The sequence below is a fragment of the Myotis myotis genome, unplaced genomic scaffold (assembly GCF_014108235.1).
Source record: "Myotis myotis isolate mMyoMyo1 unplaced genomic scaffold, mMyoMyo1.p scaffold_m19_p_1, whole genome shotgun sequence".
Classification (NCBI taxonomy): Eukaryota; Metazoa; Chordata; class Mammalia; order Chiroptera; family Vespertilionidae; genus Myotis; species Myotis myotis.
In genome coordinates, this window is record NW_023416313.1 from 3,894,381 (window position 1) to 3,915,918 (window position 21,538).

At 52.4% G+C, this 21,538-nt stretch overlaps 2 protein-coding genes and 1 long non-coding RNA gene across 10 annotated transcripts in view; 2 read left to right on the forward strand and 1 right to left on the reverse strand.

Moving 5' to 3' along the window:
• LYAR (Ly1 antibody reactive) overlaps positions 1-358 on the forward strand; it is a 16,777-nt gene extending 16,419 nt beyond the window's left edge. For all 5 annotated transcript variants that reach the window (XM_036328728.1, XM_036328757.1, XM_036328748.1 and 2 more), the window contains one exon: positions 54-358. In XM_036328728.1, coding sequence (XP_036184621.1) covers positions 54-188 — 135 coding nt within the window. In that variant the 3' untranslated portion in view covers positions 189-358. The remainder of the gene's footprint in view (positions 1-53) is intronic.
• The window catches only part of LOC118666454, a 15,827-nt gene extending 6,985 nt beyond the window's left edge, over positions 1-8,842 (reverse strand). Inside the window, exons 1-2 of the long non-coding RNA XR_004970971.1 lie at positions 8,805-8,842; positions 2,082-4,180 (exon numbers count right to left, since the gene is read on the reverse strand). This is a non-coding gene — a long non-coding RNA (uncharacterized LOC118666454). The remainder of the gene's footprint in view (positions 1-2,081; positions 4,181-8,804) is intronic.
• Positions 8,841-17,085, forward strand: TMEM128 (transmembrane protein 128). Of its 4 annotated transcripts, XR_004970969.1 has the most exons (6): positions 8,842-8,995; positions 10,597-10,738; positions 11,702-11,860; positions 14,264-14,372; positions 16,511-16,586; positions 16,818-17,085. XR_004970969.1 is itself a non-coding variant. In XM_036328791.1 (5 exons), exons 1-4 carry the CDS (start codon positions 8,899-8,901, stop codon positions 14,361-14,363), a joined length of 498 nt encoding a protein of 165 aa, XP_036184684.1. In that variant the 5' UTR covers positions 8,841-8,898; the 3' UTR covers positions 14,364-14,372; positions 16,818-17,085. The 4 variants fall into 4 exon arrangements, 3 of the variants coding, with proteins under 3 accessions (XP_036184684.1, XP_036184692.1, XP_036184672.1); XM_036328791.1 differs by lacking the exon at positions 16,511-16,586 and having other exon boundaries at positions 8,841-8,995; XM_036328779.1 differs by having other exon boundaries at positions 16,511-17,081.
• The last annotated feature ends 4,453 nt before the right edge of the window (positions 17,086-21,538 follow it).

Below are 21,538 nucleotides of genomic sequence, written 5' to 3' on the forward strand. Positions count from 1 at the left end.
GGTAAATGTTCAGGACAGTGACCTTTATTTGACGGTTGCTCTCCTTTGCGAAGGTTTTAGCTCAGTATTACGCGATGACGAGCGAACACCACAGGTCTGAAGAGGAGCTCCTGGCCATCTTCAACAGGAAAGTCAGCAAGAACCCCGCCTTCAAGCTACTCAAGGACAAGGTCAAACTTTTGAAGTGAATATTTTTATATTTAATAAATTGAGTCCATTCTGTTGATTTCTTCCTTTCACTGCTGTTTGTAAAACATGTAATAAATAATAACAACTCAAATTTTGTTTTCTTATAAGAAAAATATATATTTTTGGTAGATCTTTTATGAGAAAATAAACTATATTGTCCTGAATCCTCCAGTAGCCTCGGTGCCTGCAGTTCTTCGGTGTTACCCTCTTGTCCTTGAAACCCTTCTCCATCACAAGGATGAAGGAGATAATCCCAGAGTGCCCCTGGGTGGGTCTGCGTTGTCTTTAGGGAGGGGACAGACCACCCAGGCAAGTGCAGTGATGCATCATGGAGGGGTGTGTATAGTTGTAGTGTTTGCCCAGAAAGGGAGGGAGGCCTTCGCCCAGGGCAGGGACAGAGGGCATTAGGTTAAGGCCCCTGGATTGATTCTTGAAAGGTCTTACCTACTTGCTGTACTGGGGCGTCTTTCTCTTCCTGCCACTCCACCCACCCACTTTCCCCCGCAGACCCCCCCACACCCACGGGGGAGGCAGTGGGTGGTAACGGGCTCAGGGCAGGGCTCCCGGTACTACGGTGAGACGTGACCGTGAGTCTGGCTTTGGGTCTTAGCCAGCAGCCTCTCTCGGGCAGGTGACGTAGCCTCCCTGAGCCTCAGGGTTTTTGTCTGTTAGGCTGCCTTCCTGAGGTCATAGAGTGAAATTAAAGTGATGTGCACAAGCAGCTGTACGTAGGCGGTGTCGAAATGTCCCCTCCTCACGTGCATGAGGTGCGCACAGACTGCGGTTTACCATGGACGGCGGCGCTGGCTGCAGGGAGGCCCTTCCCCCGGACACCTCGCTTTTCCAGCACGTGGCTCTCCAAGTGCCTGGGCTGCAGCAAGAGAAGCTGCAGGGACCGGGCAGAGTGGCAGCTTAATGCAGAAATCCACTTCCGTTCTGAGGCAATCCTCCCATTTCATGTGTAGCCATTTCTCAGGACACTGGTCCAGTCATATAGTCCATTTTCCGAATGTAAACTTTCTACTGAAGTATCATACAGAAATGGGTAAAAACCTAAATGGACAACTCAGGAAGGCACACACGGAGCCAAATCTAAGACGTGGGCTATCTGTAGCCCAACAGCAACCATATCCTCACCATGTCAGCATGAACTACATGTGAACTAGAGGCCCGATGCATGAAATTCAGCCCAGCCTGCACCCTCTCTAATCCAGGACCTCCTCGGGGGATGTCTGACTGCCAGGATCGGGCCTAAACCGGTAGTCGGACATCCCTCTCACAATGCTGGACTCCTGGCTCCTAATCGCTCATCTGCCTGCCTGCCTTATCGCCCCTCACTGCCCCCCCACCAGCCAGGTTGCCCCCAACTGCCCCCCACCCCCACTGGCATGGTCACCTCCAACTGCCCCCCCTGCTGTCCTGGTTGCCCCAACTGCTCCCCTGCTGGCCTGGTTGCCCCAACTGCCCCCCTGCAGGCCTAGTCACCCCTCACTGACCCCCCCCACCAGCCTAATTGCCCCCAACTGCCCCCCCTGCTGGCCTGGTCACTCCCAACTGCACCCCCCTGCTGGCCTGGTTGCCCCTAACTCCACTCCCCCCCCCCCCGCCGGCCTGGTTGCCTCTTACTGCCCCCCATGCCGGCCTGGTCACCCCCAACTGCCCCCCCTGCCAGCCTGGTCTCCCCAACTGCCCCCCTCCGAGGGCCTGGTTGCTCCCAACTGTCCCCCCTGCCGGCCTGGTTGCCCCCAACTGTCTCCCCCCCACCCCCCGCCGCCTGGTCACCCCACACAGCCTGCTTGTTCAGTCGTTTGGTCGTCCCTCACTAACCCCCCTGCCGGCCTGGTCATAGGCAGCCATCTTTGTGAGGGTGTGAGGGTTAATTTGCATATTACCTTTTTATTATATAGGTTGGTGTCATAGAGCCTGTGCCCTTTGTGTCTGGCTTCCTTCTCTCAGCATTCCCGAGATTCACCACGTTGCATTGATGCTGTCTTTGTCCTGTACAGCACGTCTCCCTCTACTGCTGATGAGATGCTGGGCTGTCTCCAGGGTGGCTGGGTTTCTGATGAAATGGACATCTTCTGTCTCCTGGTCCACATAGCTCTCATTTCTGCTGAGTGCATGCCTATGCCTGGAACTGCTCAGTCATCGGGGGTGTCCGGCTTTGACAGCCACAGCCACACAGTTTCCCAGTGCTTTTACCCGTTTCCACGGCTGCCCTCTGTGTAGGAGGGTGGATGGGTTTATGTTGCCCCCAAATGCACTGAAAGTTAATATTCCTCGAATTTCCATCTCTGTATCTCTCAAGGAAGTTCTGTTTTTTTGAAACTGTCAAGCAAACTTAATCACCGGGGCTTTGCACTAGATAACACAACTGGAAAATGGTACCTCCAGGTTTTCTCAGCAGATTTCAGTCTCAAGTGATGCTAAAAATAAATCAGAATAGCAACTCCCCGGCGTCTTCTTACTCTACCATGTCCTTATCAGTGAAAGGAGCGCAGGCCTTGCTCAGCCCCCTTATCGCTGGATTTGTGAGCTCCTGTCATTTGGGCCTGGAGCATCCTGTGCTGGTTACAAAGCAGCAAAGGCTCCCGGGAGAGCGGCTGCTGGTGAACGAGCAGCTTTGTTTGAGTGCAGAGGCTCCTGCGGCTACTTTTTGCTACGGGATCCAGGCGAGCTTTCACTTATTCCCTTTGATAGAAGTGGTCCAGCTGTCCCTGTGGGAGTGCAAGCTGTCATTGCCGAGTAAATACATATGTCAGAGTTGAGAGGTCAGACACTGCTTGGAAGGCGAGGCCTTTGGCCACAGAGCGGGTACCGTGAGCTGCCGAAATCCTACTTTTGCCGCTCTGCCCACCTGGCGACCCCAGGCCGACTCCCCGGAGGCCGGTGGTAGTGTGTAGATTGGATTTCTCCATTGCAGATCAAAGGCGGGTAGAGCCTGGGCTCTCCGGGTGCTTCCCCACAGCACTGCTCTTGGGATCTGCCGACAAGTGTGCAGCAGGCACTAATGGAAACCTGACAGGACGGCCCTGCTCCAGCCAAGGGCATCCCGAGCGGAGACGTTTCATAGCTAACTGAACGGCACTCTCTCCTCCAGGTTTCAGGGGAAGTTAATAGAATTGTCTCAGCATTAAGGGGTTTCTGCATAAAAGTTACACCTCTTGGCACTTGTTACTGTACAACTCTAATTTAGATGCTGTGGGACTTGGCATCAACTTTTATAGCACGTGGTTGCTTTTTCACTTAATGGAGCCATATTCCATGACGTTCCACAGGAGTGCCCGATGCTCTACCATTTGAACATGTTTGAGAACCGTGGGCCTGTAAGGAGAGCCAGTGGTTCCAAACACGGTCATGGCACGGGCACTGTGTCTGGAGGGCTCTCTGTGCCAGCTCATGGAGGTCCCTAATATCAGGCCTTCTGGCTTCTTCAGAGCCCTGACGCCATGATTGGCGGCGTGGCCGCTCCTCCCCTCACAGCCGGGCACTCTGCTCTCCATTGCCGAGCTTAAGGGCAGATGTTTTCTCTCTCCTGCTTTGTCGTGTTTAACTTGAGGGCCCATGGTTTCCTCAAGGGTTGTGTGGGTGGTATCGGGGGTGATGTCCAAGGGAAGCTGAGAGTCCAGGTGACCTCTGTGTGCAGGGATTCACCCGCCAATACCACCTTGCGATGCCTCGATGTGCCCGAGGTTGGTAGGGGCTTTTCCTATGGGCTCTGTTCAAAATGTGCATGTTTGCATATTTACTTTTGTGATTTTTAGTACATTGAGATGAGCAATGGAAGGACACACAGATTTTTTGTGGCATAAAAGCAATCCTGCTTGCACTTCTGTCCTGTTGCCTGGCGTGCCCTGAGCTCTCAAGCTCGGGACAGCGAACAGATTTTCTCTGACGTCAACTCGTCAGTGGGGATGCCTTTCTGGTGCTGGTCGGGGTTCGGAGGCCCCGCTCCCGCTCGCAGGAAGGGGAAGAAGTGCTGCGATTGATTCTGTGAAAAACACGTTCGTAAAGAAAAGAAAGTTAAAACAGCAGATTCTTCCTCAACCCCAATGACGAATTGGGGAAAATTTACAGAATGGTAAAGCCGGCAGTTGCACATGTTCTGGTGTCTCCTGCCCCCTGCTGGCGCGAATGGGAAGTACAACAGGGTACCCTTTCCGGAGTTGGTGTGAAGAGAGCAGTCAAAAGCCTTTCCAATGTTCAGATCTTTGTACCTAGAATTCCAATTCTACAGCTTTTGTCAGTGAAGTGGGGCTGTAAAAAGGGACACATATCTCATTGTGTTATTTATATAACTAAAGGGAGTTTTAGAATGAAGGCCACTGTCCCCGGTGAGCTATATTACCATTTACACACTTGTTCCCTATGCTGGGTGCTTTTCTAAGGGCGTTGCATGTACGAACTCATTTCTGGAGGTGCTCGAAGTCCAGGAGGCGCTGCTGGGGCAGCTACCGAGCGCAATGAGAGAGGAGGGCTGCCGCACTGGTCTGGCCTCAGAGCTGCAAGTGCAGGAAACAACTCTAATTAGCGTTAATTTGAGAGAGAAAAAAACCTTTTTTTTTTTTTTTTTTTTTTTGCTGAGATAGCTGTGGAGTCTTAACAATGGATACTAACAACAGTGAAGACTGAGAGCGTCCTGCCGGCTAGGCACTGTTCTAAGTACTTTGCATGTCTTAATACTGTTAACCTTCCAACCCTAGGAGGTAGGTACTGTTCTTAGCCCCATTTTGCAAGTGAGGAAACTAAGGCAAAAAGGAGAGCAAGTGGCTTTCCCAAGGTTGAAAGGGCCAGCGGTACAGACCAGCAATGACAGCCAGCCAGGCAGTGGCTCCAGGGCGCAAGTCCTTACCTGGGGGACCTCGGCCTTAACTAGGTGGCTGGACTCAGGAGTTGAGACGACGCTACCAAGACCTCTTGGCTTGGCTTGCATCTCAAAGCTTCCTTCCTAGGTGGGCTCCATGTGTCTCCATGGTGACAGCCCCAAGCCCACACTAACCTCATAGCTCACCATAGCAACAGAGAAGGTCATCCCAACCCCCACCTAAGTCCTGGGGCTGACAGATCTGGCTCAGGTCCTGTGCCCTCTCCCAGCCTCCTGAGAACTCTGCAGGACTCCCGCAGGAAGGAGGGAAGTGGTTTCTCAGAAGAAGGATGCTGAGCAGACAGAAGTATGGCCACAGTGAAAGCCAGTCAATTGTGATCAAGGGCCAAAGTGAAAACCAGGTAATGGGGGGCTCCTACTACATGCAAGGCCCTGGAGAGATACTAAGACATGGTTGTTGCCCCATCAACTAGCGAGAGAATAGGCAAAAGGGAACTTGCAACAAAGAGTCGCTGGAGCCTGAGGAGAAGGAATAACTAAGAGGTGAGCAGGAGCCTGACAGCAAGGCCTGGCAAGCCCAGTAGCTACCACCGCTCGAAGGCATACGACAAGCCAGGCACTACGCTAAGCAACCGCTATACACGTTGCTAAGGGGAGGCCAGCAAAGGTCAGAGTCAAATTCATCTCCCCCCCGCAAGTAATGCACATGGAAAATGAGAATGGCTTGGCTGGTAGCACGCTGATATCATACACCTGTCACTAAGGTGCACAGCACACATTTAAGAACTCATTCCAGGGGCCCCAACAATGAAGATGTGCTCATTAGATACTGGATTTCTTCCAGCCGGCTTTGAAGGAGCACCAATATGGTGTGCAAGTAGTGCCGTTCAAAATATCGGGGGACAAAGCTGGAAGGATTTCAGGTCCAAACACAAAGGCCCTGAAACCACCAAAGGGGAAACCAGATCTGACCTGAACACACTACATATGGAGCCCCGGGGGCTGGTGCCATGCTCGGGGAATATTCAGTTACCAGGGAGGCCCAGCACTGACCTTTCTGCGGGGCGACAAGCCACAGAAGACTATTTGACAAGGGGAATTCGCTTCCTGTTAACAAGGCACTAGCCCTGTACAAAGGGGGGCAAAGACCCCATTGGCTTTGAAGAGATGAACCCTGGTTCTTTAGGAATCTGAGACGGAAAAACAAAACAAGAATGAGGAGTTATTGTGTAGAAAGGCCATATGATCCACCCAGCTGTTCAATCCTTTGCTCCAATGGGTTTGCTAGAAAGGCTGAAGAAATGATAGAATTAAACCAGTAGGAACTTGACATTCTTATTACATTTCTTTTGCAAATACCCACGGCATATAGAAGGTATGGAAGAGTGCCAACTGACTTAAATTTTACTTCCTGGGTGACTCTCCAGGCTACCCATCCCCTGTATCTGACACACCTCAAGTCACTTTTTTTTTAAACCTTGTTTTAGTTTATTTTAGCACCCTCTATTTAATGATCTCAAATAACATAATTTTAAATACAATTAGTGTAGAAATGAAATATAATTATAGTTTTGAATTAAAGATAACAAGCCCAGATATCTGTAGCCTTAGTTGTGGGATTTTTTAGTTTATTTTGTGTTGTTTTTCTTGTATCTTTTTTTAAAAAAAATTATCTTTATTGTTGAAAGTATTACAGATGTCCCTCTCCCCTCCTCCTCCCCCCCGCCCCCCGCCAGTGACCCCAGGCCAACAGCACTCTTGTCTATGTCCATGGGTTATGCAAATATGCATATAAATTCTTTGTTAATTTTCCTGCTCCCCACACCTCCCAGCGGAACACACTACCCTTTATTCTGTCCTCCCATGGCCCTACACAGTGCTTCTATGATGGCCCTGTAGTGCGGTTGTCTCCTCTTGACTGTAACCTACCTCTGCCCTAGGTAAGTTAGGGTTTTAGCAGCTGCAGCTGCTCAGAAACTGTCTGCTGCCGTCATGAAACGCTTCCATACATTTACACACACTGCAGGCACTGCAGGACAGCTGTGGTCACCTCTGGCCCGGGAGCTCCTCAAGCACATCATGTCTTACTCATCTTCCCTCTCTCCCCCACCCCCCTCGCCTGGCATGGTGCCTACCAGTTCCTAGCAAATGCTAGCAGGTGCTCAGTGAGTGTCCGAATGGTTAAGCGCATTCTACACATGGCAGGGTCGGAAGGGGGTAGCAGAGGATTCTTAATATAGAAAAACGTGTGAAGTCACGACAGTCTTTTCCGGCTTATGAGCATGACTGATGGGAGACGGCCGTTTCCGGGAAAGGATAATAAATTTAGTTCCCGCCTTCCCAGCTGGTGGCATTTCTCAGAAGTTGGACAAAGGGGGTTGATAAGAACAACATATAGGTGCTTCGGTGTCAGCCACCGGCGGGTGTAATCGCCCTGGTGCAGGAGAGGAAAGAGGTCCAGAGAGGTTGCTCTCTTGCCCAAGTGCACCCACATGGTCGGGGCCAGGCCTGGCCCTGCGGCCCTCTCCTCCTCCGAGGCTGCCGTCTCGCTGGGCGCCACGCGGAGGAGAGAACGGAGCTGGGGCTCTGATCCGCGGCCTGCACGCGGCACTTCTCCGCACGGGGCACCTCTCCCGCACGCACGGGGCACCTCTCCCCGCACGCACGGGGCACCTCTCCCCGCACGCACGGGGCACCTCTCCCCGCACGCACGGGGCACCTCTCCCCGCACGCACGGGGGCACCTCTCCCCGCACGCACGGGGCACCTCTCCCCGCACGCACGGGGCACCTCTCCCCGCACGCACGGGGCACCTCTCCCCGCACGCACGGGGCACCTCTCCCCGCACGCACGGGGGCACCTCTCCCGCACGCACGGGGCACCTCTCCCGCACGCACGGGGCACCTCTCCCCGCCCGCACGGGGCACCTCTCCCGCACGCACGGGGGCTCCTCTCCCGCACGCACGGGGCACCTCTCCCGCACGCACGGGGCACCTCTCCCGCACGCACGGGGGCACCTCTTCCGCACGCACGGGGCTCCTCTCCCGCACGCACGGGGGCACCTCTCCCCGCACGCACGGGGGCACCTCTCCCGCACGCACGGGGCACCTCTCCCGCACGCACGGGGGCTCCTCTCCCCGCACGCACGGGGGCACCTCTCACCGCACGCACGGGGGCACCTCTCCCGCACGCACGGGGCACCTCTCCCCGCACGCACGGGGCACCTCTCCCCGCACGCACGCACGCACGGGGGCACCTCTCCCCGCACGCACGCACGCACGGGGGCACCTCTCCCCGCACGCACGCACGGGGCACCTCTCCCCGCACGCACGGGGCACCTCTCCCCGCACGCACGGGGCACCTCTCCCCGCACGCACGGGGCACCTCTCCCCGCACGCACGGGGCACCTCTCCCGCACGCACGGGGCACCTCTCCCGCACGCACGGGGCACCTCTCCCGCACGCACGGGGCACCTCTCCCCGCACGCACGCACGGGGGCACCTCTCCCCGCACGCACGGGGCACCTCTCCCGCACGCACGGGGCACCTGGGAGCCAGGGTCGGCCCCGCAGGCAGAGGCACAGAGGGGGGAGCGGCGCCGCGGGCCGCGCATCCCCGACCGGCTGACTCGGCACCACCAGCTCCATCCCTCGGGGAAAATGGGTACTTCCGGTCTTGAGAGGACCCGCATTTTGAAATTAAATCATTTGGCGGGTTTGAGCGCGAAGATCACGAAACCAGTCCCGCCCTAGTTCCTCCCCTATTAAACCCCAAAGACAAAACTGGACGCACCGACTTCCAGAAGCCGGCCCCTCCGCCCGGAAATCGATTCCGGAAGTTCCCACGGGGCGACGTCACTTCCGCCGCGCTTCCTGGAGGCGCCAAGATGGACGCGGCGCGGGCCCGGGAGCAGCTCCGGCGGCGGTACCTGTTCTCGCCCGACGCCGAGGCCTCGCTGGACGGCAGAGGCTGCGCCGGGCCGGGTAGGCGCTCCCCCGGGCGCTCCGAGCCGCGCCGAGGCCCCGGGCCAGGCGCCCCGACATCGCCGGCCCTGCGGCCTCCCGCAGCCCGCCCCGTCGGGAGGGCCCGGCTTCTGGTCTCAGGGTTCACCTGTCGTTTGCACGTCGGGTGGTTAGTGTCCTAAGGACCCTTAACACCCCGCAGCCCTGCGCGTCTGCACCCCAGGCTGCGCTCCAGGAGTCCCCGAAGGCTGGGCTGCCCCGGGCTTGGTGGCCCCCATTCAAAACGCCCCCCGGCTCTGTTTTTAGGGATCAGCCAGGCGTACCCCGCAGGCCCGCGAGGGGTGGGTGCGGGGGTTTGGCTCATCTCGGCGTCGCTGGCCACAGCACCCGGTGGTCCGCCGCGGGGAGCCGGTCAGACCCCAGGCCGACTGCGGGCCGCGCGGGTGGTGCTCGCGGGGAGGCGCAGGGCAGCGGGTGGGGTACGAGCTCCCCCTGCGGCACCAGCGAGCGGGAGGCGGTGCGGGCGCGTTTCCTGGCGACGCGGGAGGAGAGAAGCCGCAGGAGGTGACACTGAGCTGCTTCTGGGCAGGGACCCGGGAGACATGGCTTCCACATTCGGGCTTTTGGCCCGCGTTACGCAAACCGCTTGCATGTGTTAGGTTTTAAAGAGAAATCAGAAGACATCGTGCCCAGGCGTGCGTGCTGGCGTCTCAGTTTTGAGGGTCTTTGTGTTGGGAACAAGCTGCTCAGGAATCCTAAGGGGTGAGGACCTCGGGTGTGCACCCCGGTGGTTCTCCCGTGAACGGAGACGGGGCGCGTCCATCCTCGGGGGGAACTTGTTGGAAATAACTCGTCGGATCCAACCCCAGCCGCCTGTTCTGTCAGATGGAGTCCCGGGTGGAAGACATGTGGACTCGTCCCCACCTGACTAGGCAGTACTGCGCCCGTTCCACTTTTTTTAAAAAAATATATATTTTATTGATTTTTACAGAGAGGAAGGGAGAGGGATAGAGTTAGAAACATCGATCAGCATACCTCCTACTGGGGATGTGCCCGCAACCAAGGTACATGCCCTTGACTGGAATCCAACCTGGGACCCTTGAGTCCGCAGGCCTACGCTCTATCCACTGAGCCAAACCGGCTAGGGCTCAGTTCCACTTTTGAGCGGCCTTAAAAGGTTGTGTTCGCTTAAAATCATTAAATAGTGATAAGTAGTATTTTTGGAAAATGGCACCTGTTTTGTGCTCTAACATGTGCCTGCGGCATTTTCCTTAATAGGACTAATGACTTTCTTAGATGAAATATGAGGCATAATATTAAAACTCCTACACTGCTAGAAGAGGTCATTCTTTCTGAAAGATGGAATATGTAGATTTGATTTCAGAATCCATTTAAAGGAGAGAAGTTGACTCTTGCACATGTTTTATAGTGGGCTCCTAGTAATTATTTCTGCAATATAAGCCTATTTTGGTGTTTTTTACAGAAGAAATTCGTGCTATGGTGGGAGAGATTTCTGGTTCGCAAAAAGCTCTAGGAAATTTTTTCGTTTGTCTTAAGAGAGATTGATTTTTCCCCGTGCACTTTATGGTGATTTAATAAGTTGAAATCTCCCTTATTTGCAGGAGCCTCTGCAGCTGTTGAGAAAAAGCAAAAACCTCTTCCAAGACTTAATGTCCATTCTGGATTCTGGATATTGGCATCCATTGTTGTGACCTATTATGTGGATTTCTTTAAAACTATTAGAGAAAACTTTCACACTAGTAGGTAAGAAAACTTCCCTGAATATCACATGATCGCACTCATTTGTGGACTATAATGAACAACATAAACTGATGAACAAAAACAGATCCAGAGACAGAGAAGCATCGATCAGACCATCAAACCTCAGAGGGAAGGTAGGGGAGGGTGGGAGTAAGGGGAAGAGATCAACCAAAGGACTTGTATGCATGCATATAAGCCTAACCAATGGACACAGACACTAGGGGGGTGAGGGCATGGGGGTGGGGGGCAATGGGGAAATAAGGACACATATGTAATACCTTAATCAATAAAGAAAAAGAAAGAGTAATAAAAAAAAAAAGAAAACTTTCCTGGTTCATAAGTTAAACACCCTTGTCTTATTTTTTGTGTTTTATTTTGTTAGTTGAAATTTTTGTTGTTAATCCTCACCCAAGGACATTTTTTCCATTGATTTTTTTTTTTAGAGGGAATGGAGGGAGTGGGAGAGAGAAAGAGAAGCATTGATGTGAGAGAGATACATTCATTGGTTGCCTCCCACACCCCCCCCCCAACCAGGACCAGGGATCGACCCCACAACCCAGTGTGAATTAACCATCTTGCACATTGATTTTCAGCATTTCAAGAAACCTGACACACAACTTCAGAAACAAAAGGAAAGCTGCTCTCTTTCCTGTGTTCTTGAGGAAAATGCATAGCCATAACCAGGGCTCTGTTCCGGGGGGGTGGTTTATGAGCGCACACGTGCATGCCTGTATTGAGAGGCTTACTTTTTCATCCTCTCGTGGGTCTCGGGCTCGTCCTTTCTCACTCATCTCCCCGTAGATTGGACTTTCTGAAATCTGGAATCCAGTGATTGTGGGTCCCTCTGTGTTCCTCTTCCAGTTGATATTCTTGTAGAAACAGATTTTTAGGCAACCAGTGAAAACTTGTAAGATTTCTGCTGATGTGCTAAGAGCTGTCAATCCTGATGACATTTTTGTCTTACAGTTGGTTTCTCTTTGGCGGCGCCTTGTTGCTTGTCAGCGTGTCCATTGCATTTTACTGCATTCTCTATCTGGAGTGGTATCGTGGGATTGAAGATTATGATGTCAAGTATCCAGCCCTGATACCCATCACAACTGCTGCTTTTATCATGGCAGGGATTTGGTAAGTTAACTTCGAAATACTGATAGAAATGAAATGTTGGTCAGGTACTGATGTGCATGGTACGAATGTCAAAGGAAAAAAACGAATAATGGGGAAAATAGTCTCCCTGTCATTTCTAGTCTCCAGTTTCCTTTTCAGTAATATCGTCCTTTACGTATGTATTTAACTATTTAAAACACAGATGGTGATGTACTATCTGTATTCTGCAATTTGCTTTTTAAGTCATTTTCTATGACGTATAATACATACAGAAAGTGGAAAAAACGAAACTGTACAGCTGAATGAGTCATCATGAAATGAGCATTGGCGTGAACCGCTCCAGGTCTGGGGAGAATCGAGCCAAGACCTCGAAATCCCTTCCCACCTCCCCATAGTCACTGCCCCAAGTAAACACTGTCCTGACCTGTATGCTGGTTGCTCTCGTGCACCTCGTAAGTACTCTGTTCTTTTTATTTTTTTTAACTTTATAGAAATGGGCTCGTAGCATCTATTCTTTGCTGTTTGCTGTTTACACATATGATTCATCCGCATTGTTGTGAGTAGCAGTTGTTCATTGCTGTCGGGCAGTCCAGCCTGTAGCTGAATCCCAGTTTCTTTTTCTACTATTGATAACATTTGGATTGTTTCCAGTTTGGTGGTGTTATTAATGAGGCTATCAAGAACATTCTAGTGTATGTCTCTTGAGAATATGTGCACATTTCTGTTGGATGTATATGTGAGAGGGACACATTGATCGGTTGTCTCCCACACACACCCCGACTGGGACTGGGGATCGAACCCACAACCCAGTGTGAACCAGCCATCTTCCACATTGATTTTCAGTATTCCAAGAAACCTGACTTAATGTGGAGGCGTTATCTCTACAAGTGAAATTGTTGGCTCATAGGGTGTGCATGCCTCCAATTTCAGTAAATAATGCCACACTATTTTACAACGAGATTGTTCTTTTTTTTAAATTTCTTTTTATTTTTTAAAAATATATTTTTATTGATTTCAGAGAGGATGGGAGAGGGAGCGAGAGATAGAAACATCAGTGATGAGAGAGAATCATTGATCGGCTGCCTCCTGCACATCCCCTACTGGGGATCGAGCCCATAACCCAGGCATGTGCCCTTGGCCAGAATTGAACCTGGGACCTTTCAGTCCGCAGGCTGATGCTCTATCCACTGAGCCAAGTCAGCTAGGGCTATATGCTTTTGCTCTTATAAAAATACCCCAGTTGGTGTCTTTCTTCATAAGTTAATAGGCACTCAGTGAAAAAAAAGTGATTTTATTAATGTTTGCAAAAGTACACTTGCTCACTGAAGAAATATCTGTTAAATACAGTAAATACAAAAGAAATAAATCCCAGGATCCTGCCTGTCAGGGAGAAAAATTACTCTTTATGTACAGTGAGTCCTCACTTAACATCGTCGTTAGGGTCTGTGACGGTAAGTGAAACAACATAAAAGAAACGGGCTTTCCCACAGGCCAGTGGGTAAGCGAGAGTGCCGCTCTGCGTGGCTCAGTGTCGTGGTGAGGTGCTGTTTCGTGGGTGTAGCCCTGTAGTTTGTTTCTCTCTTGATGTTAAATCAATTATGATTTTGGGAACCACCTGCTTTTGTACATACTCAGTTTAAATCTTTTTTTTAAAAAATGATTTATTTTCTGTAGTTGAAGGTCAAGGGTATTTAACATACTACGTTATGATGTGGCTCTTATTAACCCTTCAGTAATGTAGGTAGACAGCTGTGTTATTTTACACTTTCTTACAAGGCTACTGTCACCCCCAGAAATGTTATTTAATTTTTCAGGACAGTATAATTATAGCTCTTTTAAAGTTCTACTTACTAAAAGGTTACATTTTAAAGTCAATAACTGTCTGAAGCATTTAATTGGCTATAGTTCTTCCCATTTACCTTCTGCTCTTACGAATTCAGTTCACAAAAGTCAGTTGCACTTAAAGTGTTTTACCTTAGTGATAGGAATAGTGTTTTTCTCAGTGGAAAATTTAATAGCAAGTTATAAATGGTTGCTTTTTTCATTCTGTTTCTAACAGAAAAATGCTTTTAACCATCTTTTTACCGTAATGGTTTGATAGTGTGGGATGTTGAGAGCAGACTACGGCCATTCTAGTTCATGTCCCATTGCAGACCCCGACTTTAATCACTTAAGTTCCCTTAAGCCAAGCCGGCCTGCATTAGAAGACCTGTGACTCTAGTCCAAGTACTTTTTGAAGAGATTATGATAGTTCCAATATTTGTTAGATCACATCTTTGAGAGAGAAAAAAAATACACATAATGTTGTTGGCTGAATGAACTGGTCCAAATTGAGTAATAACAGTTCTCCAGCTGCAGACTCTACAGCGGAATAAGCGTGAGTGGGTGGTAGCTGGTTGTCAGCCTGTGGTCTTTTCCTTTCAGCTTCAACATCGCCTTGTGGCCCGTGTGGGCGTTTTTCACTCCGCTGCTGCTGTTCACCCAGTTCATGGGCCTTGTGATGTTCATCTCGCTCCTCGGATGATCCCTGCAGGTGAGCTCGGGAATGGTCTGCTCTTACTGCCCTCGTTTGGAGAACATCTTTCACAACAGTTTCAGGCGACTCCCTGTGATTTGGTGCATTTGTGTTCACACCGGAGCTGTTTCCCGCTGAGCTCAGATGGAAGGACGGGGAGCCTGCCCTTGTGTATAATGCAGTTCTGACTCGAGAGGGCCCCCCATCCTCCAAAGGGCTTAGGGAGGCAGTACTTGCACCTTCTAGTAAAAACACGTTCACACCTGGGACCAGTCTTCATTGAAGTCAACTTACATACAAGTGACTATGGGTTAGATTGTTCTTAAGGAATGGGAATTTGGGGGAAATGAACAATTTTACCCAATTGGGGGAAAAAATTCTGCCATTTTTCTGACTGTTCTGGCTGCCTCATAAAAATCTGATGGATGGCACACCAACTTTTCCCTTTGTCTTATGTATGGGATTTCTGCCTCCGCACAGACCCCTGCCCCTCCTTGGACCTGTGGCTCCACATGGGGGGGTCTGCTTGCTGAGTGTCAGAGAGCACGTTTATTAAACACGTGTGTTCAAAGGACTCACTCAGTGCTTAGGGACGTGAAAAGGACAGGTGGTTGCTCCCTTCCCGTCGCTTGTATCAGAACTGGGAGGAAGTTGACTTCATACATCAGTTTACAGGATGAAAATGAGGCCCAGAGAGGTAAAAGTTATCGAGGTGCTAATGAAAATGGACATGTCTGCGAATAGCAGCATATTCTCCCTCTGGAGTTTTAGAGGGAAGTCAGTGTAACTAGGAAAGAAAGGTACATAGCCTGATGTTGCCAGCACTTCCATGACCACGGCCACGCTGATGTGCAGAGTCCCACACACACTGCCAGCACATCCATGACCACGGCCACGCTGATGTGCAGAGTCCCACACACACTGTGCCAGCACATCCATGACCACGGCCACGCTGATGTGCAGAGTCAGTCCCCCCACACACTGTGCCAGCACTTCCATGACCACAGCCACGCTGATGTGCAGAGTCAGTCCCCCCACATACTGTGCCAGCACATCCATGACCACAGCCACGCTGATGTGCAGAGTCAGTCCCCCCACACACTGTGCCAGCACATCCATGACCACAGCCACGCTGATGTGCAGAGTCAGTCCCCCCACACACTGTGCCAGCACATCCATGACCACGGCCACGCTGATGTGCAGAGTCAGTCCCCCCACACACTGTGCCAGCACTTCCATGACCACGGCCACGCTGATGTGCAGAGTCAGTCCCCCCACACACTGTGCCAGCACTTCCATGACCACGGCCACACTGATGTGCAGAGTCCCCCACACACTGTGCCAGCACTTCCATGACCACAGCCACGCTGATGTGCAGAGTCAGTCCCCCCACACACTGTGCTAGCACATCCATGACCACAGCCACGCTGATGTGCAGAGTCAGTCCCCCCACACACTGTGCCAGCACATCCATGACCACGGCCGCGCTGATGTGCAGAGTCAGTCCCCCCACACACTGTGCCAGCACTTCCATGACCACGGCCACGCTGATGTGCAGAGTCAGTCCCCCCACACACTGTGCCAGCACTTCCATGACCACGGCCACACTGATGTGCAGAGTCCCCCACACACTGTGCCAGCACTTCCATGACCACAGCCACGCTGATGTGCAGAGTCAGTCCCCCCACACACTGTGCCAGCACATCCATGACCACGGCCACGCTGATGAGCAGAGTCCCCACACACTGTGCCAGCACTTCCATGACCACGGCCACGCTGATGAGCAGAGTCCCACACACACTGCCAGCACATCCATGACCACGGCCACACTGATGAGCAGAATCTGACCACAGCACACTGATGTGCAGAGTCCCCTCCACATTGCTGTGGGGGGGCCACCGGGACTCTTAGAGTGCGCCCTTTATCCTGTTGACAAGTGTCACCTTGTCTGACTCTGTCCCCTGCTTCCCCCTTGAAATGGTGTTAAATCTTTTTCAGTTTTGAGTTTTTGCACATGTTAGGAAGCTTTTAACTCCCTGCTGACATGACTATCAATGGTCATGAAGAGCCTTGTAGACTGAACTGCTTCCTCACACTACAGCCACAGCGTAGTACCCATTGTCTCACGTGGGACATAAATGCTGGCTTTCTTTCAGGTTCAAGGGCATGCAAACTGAACCATCAAACATCCAGCTGGCTGGCAGCGTTCCAAAGGGGGAAAAGCATCCTGAAGTGAGTGGTGTCCTAGGAAAAATTGTACCTTCACTGATCTGTGGTTGAAATGAGAATAAATTATATTTTATTTGCATATTCTTAAACTCAGATGATTTTTCAGATTCAGAATAGGAGTATTCTCTTCAAAATAGAAATAACTAAGTTGCAGTGTGAGTCTGTCTGAATCATGGAGAAAGTATTGGTGTGAAAGTTACATGCAGTTTCATTATAGATGCGCATTGCTCCCAGGGTTGTAGGTGGATTGCTCACTCTTCACTTGTGAGGTGACGGACGTGTCCATGTGCCTTTAACCCGCAAGCAGTGACTGTGGACCCACTGTGTAATGCCTTCGCCAGTGAGAGGACCAACTGAACATATTCTGTGCATTCCTCTTTGGATTTTACCATTATGTGTAAATCATGGGGTTTTCAGCATGTTTAACGTATGAGCTTTTAATGATTTTTAAGTATGTATAATTATTTTCCCTAACATTTAAATAAAATATTTTTATGACTTTCTTGTGATTTTGTTAATACAAACGTGGGAATAGTTTGTTTTCAGCTCTCAGCCCCGAAAAGTTACCTGTAGAAATGAGGTTTGTTTTTAGAGAGGCTGTGCTGCTCAGAGACCTGAAGACTAGTCACTTTCTCACGCAAGCATGTTCCCCTTCCACCTGCGCATCGCGAGCATTGTGACGTGGAAAGTACCTGATGTGGATTCTTCCCGTAAAGGGACTTCCAGAGACGATCTGATTTGTCTCCACTTGTGTGTGGCTCAGGCCACGCCGTCCTGCCGCTGCCTGACCCTGAGTGGTAGTCTTTCTCCAGCTGCGAAGTGGGAACATCTGTCGTGTATGGTTGTGAGTAGTAGGAATAATGCTGATAAACCACTATTATAGCACCTGGCACACAGTAGGAGCTCACTCAGCAAATAGTGAAGGAGTGGGAAAGAAAGAAAGTGATCTGGGATCGGGAATGGGAGAAGGCATCGTGATCGTTTGTGATGCAGGCGTGTGAGGGTGTGAGAGTCATTTAAAGTAAAGAGCGAGGTCAGGCAGGAGTCGGCGATGCCAGCGTCCAGTGCAGGGCGGAAGCGGCAGCCCTGGCAGTTAGGGTGACCGAGGGCGTTGGTTTGGCCCACTGGAGGGAACCTTGGTGTGGCCAAAGTTCAGTGACAGCTGCCACAAATCCTCTGTCTGCCTGCCTGTCTGGATAGAGTCTGCTAAGGAATCGTCCATCCCTCCACCTACCTACCTGTATCCATCTATCCACCTACCTCCCTCTCTTTTCTTACAGAGTAGTTTTACTACTTGGATTGAAATCTAAGGCTGGGATTTTTTAATTGATTTCAGAGAGGAAGGGAGAGGGAGAGAGAGAAACATCAATGATGAGAGAATCATTGACCGGCTGCCTCCTGCACACCCCACACTGGGGATTGAGCCTGCAACCTGGGCATGTGCCTTGACCAGGAATCGAACTGTGGCCTCTGGGTTCATAGGTCGACACTCAATCACTGAGCCAACCCAGCCAGGCTCTTTGTACTTTAAATGAGTAAAGGTAATGCTCGCTGGTCAGTTTCAGAACTCTTGGGCTTAGCAGTTTGTTTCTCGTTCTTGCAGCTCCCGCTTCAGCAGGGAGAATCTCAGCACTCACTGAAACGACAGGCCGCAGGCTCTGCCATTTCCAGCACCGGGCTCCCAAGGATGGCTGGTGTTGCTGTCAGCATCCAGCTGGTAGGAGGGGTAGGTGAGAAGATGGAGGGTCCCGCAGAGGTTCCCATGGGCTGGCCAGGCCTGGGAGTGCCCATACCACATCTGCCTGCACCGACCATTCTCACCTGGCCCCAGCCAGCTACAAGGAACACTAGGAATTAGAATCCCTGGCCTGGCAGGCACTTCCCAGTGACTGTGTCTCATAAGTTCAGCTCCGTGACTGACACATAGTAGGTGATCAGTAAGTAAAGTGTCTTTGGTACCTTATGTTCTCAGGCACTTTCCAAAGTGCACCATGTGTCTCAACTCATTGTATCCTCATAGAATGTTACTATGTTAAAACGGTTACTACTAAGAGCTCCATTTTACAGGTGATGCAGTGGAGGTACGGTGAGGGTGAGTAACTTGTCCACAGCAGGAAGCGATGGAGCCAGGAATCAAACCTCGCAGCCTGATGTTAGAACTCACCCACCGAACCATCACTCCATACTGCCTTTCCCTACAAATCCACGTTGACTTGAGCTGAGGTAGTTTTAATGGAGTGTGGGCACTCAAGAGCCCCTGCCGTCTGCCAGGCACTAAGCTCGCCCTCCCTCCCAGGTTCCCAAGGCATTTGAAACAGACCGTGAGCTTCATCTTGTCCCCAGGGCTGGTCCCAGACCTGGCACAGGGGCAGTGCTCAGTGCACATTTCTCAGTGGATTAAAAAAAAAGCTGGATGCTAGAGAGCAGAAAGAATCAGACATAGTTCGTGCCTTTAGGGAGCTCAGAATTTTAAGAAACAGTTAATTTGATTATGACACGTGGGTGATAGAGTGATGGACAGGTGGACAAGTCCTCCGGGGGCCACAGTGAATAAGTCGGTGTCTTGGTCTCCTCTGGGGCGGCCATGAGAAAGACTACAACTGGATGGCTTCAACAACTGAAGTTTATGGTCTCACAGTTCTCAAGACTAGAAGTCCTAGATGGAGCTGTCGGCAGGGTTGGTTCCTTCCAAGGGCATGAGGAGAATCTGTTGCAGGCTTTGCTCCCAGTCGCTGGTAGTCTGGGGTCTCCTGATCTCCCGATGGCATTCTTTCTGTGTCCTCACATCTATACTAGAGGCCTGGTGCATGAATTCGTGCACAGGTGGGGTCCCTCGGCCTGGCTGGCGGGAGGTTGGCTGTGGGAGTGCATTGACCACCAGCAGGCAGCTCCTGCATTGAACGTCTGCCCCCTAGTAATCAGTGTGCATCATAGCGACCGGTCAACCGGTTGTTTGGTCACTTAGGCTTTTATAGATGTGTGTTGTCAAATGTTCCCCTTTTTAAAAGGCCAATCACATTGGATTAGGGCCCACCCTAATGACCAAGGTGATCATTTATAAGGACCTTATTTCCAAATAAGGTCACATTCACAGGTACTGGGGGTTAGGACTTCATCATCTTTTAGGGGGACACCAGGTCACACTTATTGAGACCTACGATGTGCTGAAAACCACTGATCTACATCCTGCACAATACAGTAGTGGACAGGACAGGCAACAGCCTCCTAAGTGGGGCAGCCAGGCCCCAGACTGCACATTCCAGGGAAGGGTGTGTCTCAGAGGAAAACAAGGCAAGGCTAGAGCTCAGCGGGAAGGACATGCCACCCGCCCCACACCCGCACTGGCCAGATGAGACCATCCATGTGTGCGTTCAGTGCCTCCTTGGTCTATTTACTGAGCCTCCACCTGGCTTGGCTCGAGGGACGTCAAGATGATGGTCACGTTCCCTGGTCACCGCCTGCCTTTCCACCCTCGTTTCTGTGCACGTGCGCCATCCTCTCCGAGGAATGCCCTGCCCTGCCCTGCCCTGCCCTGCCCCATGTCGCCTGGCCAGCTCCTACTCCCGGGTACAGAGACTTGCAGGTGCTGCCTCCTCTGGGAACCCCTCACCCTGCCTGGCAGACTTGGGCTTCCCCAAGCATCTCCTCCAGGCAGCCTTGCCCACGGGCTGCTTGCTCGTCTCATCCAAAGCCGTGAGCTCCGTAGGCAGGGCTGTGCCTCTCCAGCTTCCCAGGGAGGCTTCCACAAGCACTTGCCCGCTGAATGTGTCTCTACCAGATGTCAGCTCATAGTCCCTCCCCAGTGCCTAGAACCGCCTGGCCAACGACGCAGAGCGGAAGAAACGTTGACCACATGCATGTATGAACCAACTGAAAAAAAAAAGGAAGGCAAGGCCGGGTCCCCAGGGTAGCTCCCTCCTGGCCCAGGGCTCCTGCAGCCAGGAGCCTCTGGCCTCCAGCACTGGCTGTGTATTTTGCTGGATCCACTGCAAAATGAAGGCAACAACAGAGCATTAATCCAGGGGCGCGCCCTGCCTCACTGTGCAGGTGGCTGGCCGGGGAGGCCTGTCCCAGGACCTCTTAGTGGCATCTCAGGTGGACTGCGCCAGCTTGGAGCAGGCTGAGGGTCTGAGGGAGGGGCCCCGGCCACCCCACCCTCAGCTCCTCTCGTCCAGAAGTAGCTCCCCATCCCTTGTGGGAGGGAGAGAGAGGATCTTTGCTTGGGAAGTGGCTCCTGTCTATCCGCATCTGGGCGTCTCCTTGCAGACACACAGGGACACCAGAGGGACAAACAGAGACAGGAGAAGACACGCCCTCCCCCTATTCATAGACGTAGGGATGAGCGATCAGCCTGGGAAGCCGCCCGCCTGACAGAGAGACCCGAACAGAGCCAACACCGCAGAAATCAGCAGGGACAGGACAGCCAACTGACAGGCGGGATCGCGCCCACGGACACTGACTTCCAGGCTCACCGGGACCGCAGGGACAGCGCGGGGTGGCGCACGCACCCGCAGATCCCGGGAGCTCCGCAGGGCCGCAGCCACGCCCCCGCGCCCACTCCCCGGGCTGCTCAGGGGGACCCCCTCGCCCCACGCCCACCGCAGGAGCCGGGGGAGGCCCCTGCTGCTCATCTGGGGGCCGGGCGCCCTGGGACGGAGCTGGAGGACGCGCGGGCGGGCGTCGGGCAGGGCTGACTGAGGTCCGAGGCATCAGGGGCGGGAGCGGCCCGCGTGGGTCGCCGAGGGAGGGAGGGAGAGCTGCCACGGCATCGCAGGGCGAGGGGAAGTGGGCGGTGTGCACCGGGAGCGCGAGGTGGCCGGGGTCAGCCGGGCGGGGCGGTGGCACCTTGACTGGGGCAGGAGAGGGGAAAGCTGGCCTAGGAGGGTGACCGGGAGGGTGGTGGTTGGAAGAGGGCGTGGGGCAGGCGCTAGGTCAGGGGCGGCAGGTGGGGGCCG

Coding starts and splice junctions, on each gene's coding strand:
- TMEM128 (XM_036328791.1), top strand. CDS start 8,899: ATGGACGCGGCGCGGGCCCGGGAGCAGCTCCGGCGGCGGTACCTGTTC. Junction 8,996..10,596: donor CAGAGGCTGCGCCGGGCCGG/GTAGGCGCTCCC, acceptor CCTTATTTGCAG/GAGCCTCTGCAGCTGTTGAG. Junction 10,739..11,701: donor GAAAACTTTCACACTAGTAG/GTAAGAAAACTT, acceptor TTTGTCTTACAG/TTGGTTTCTCTTTGGCGGCG.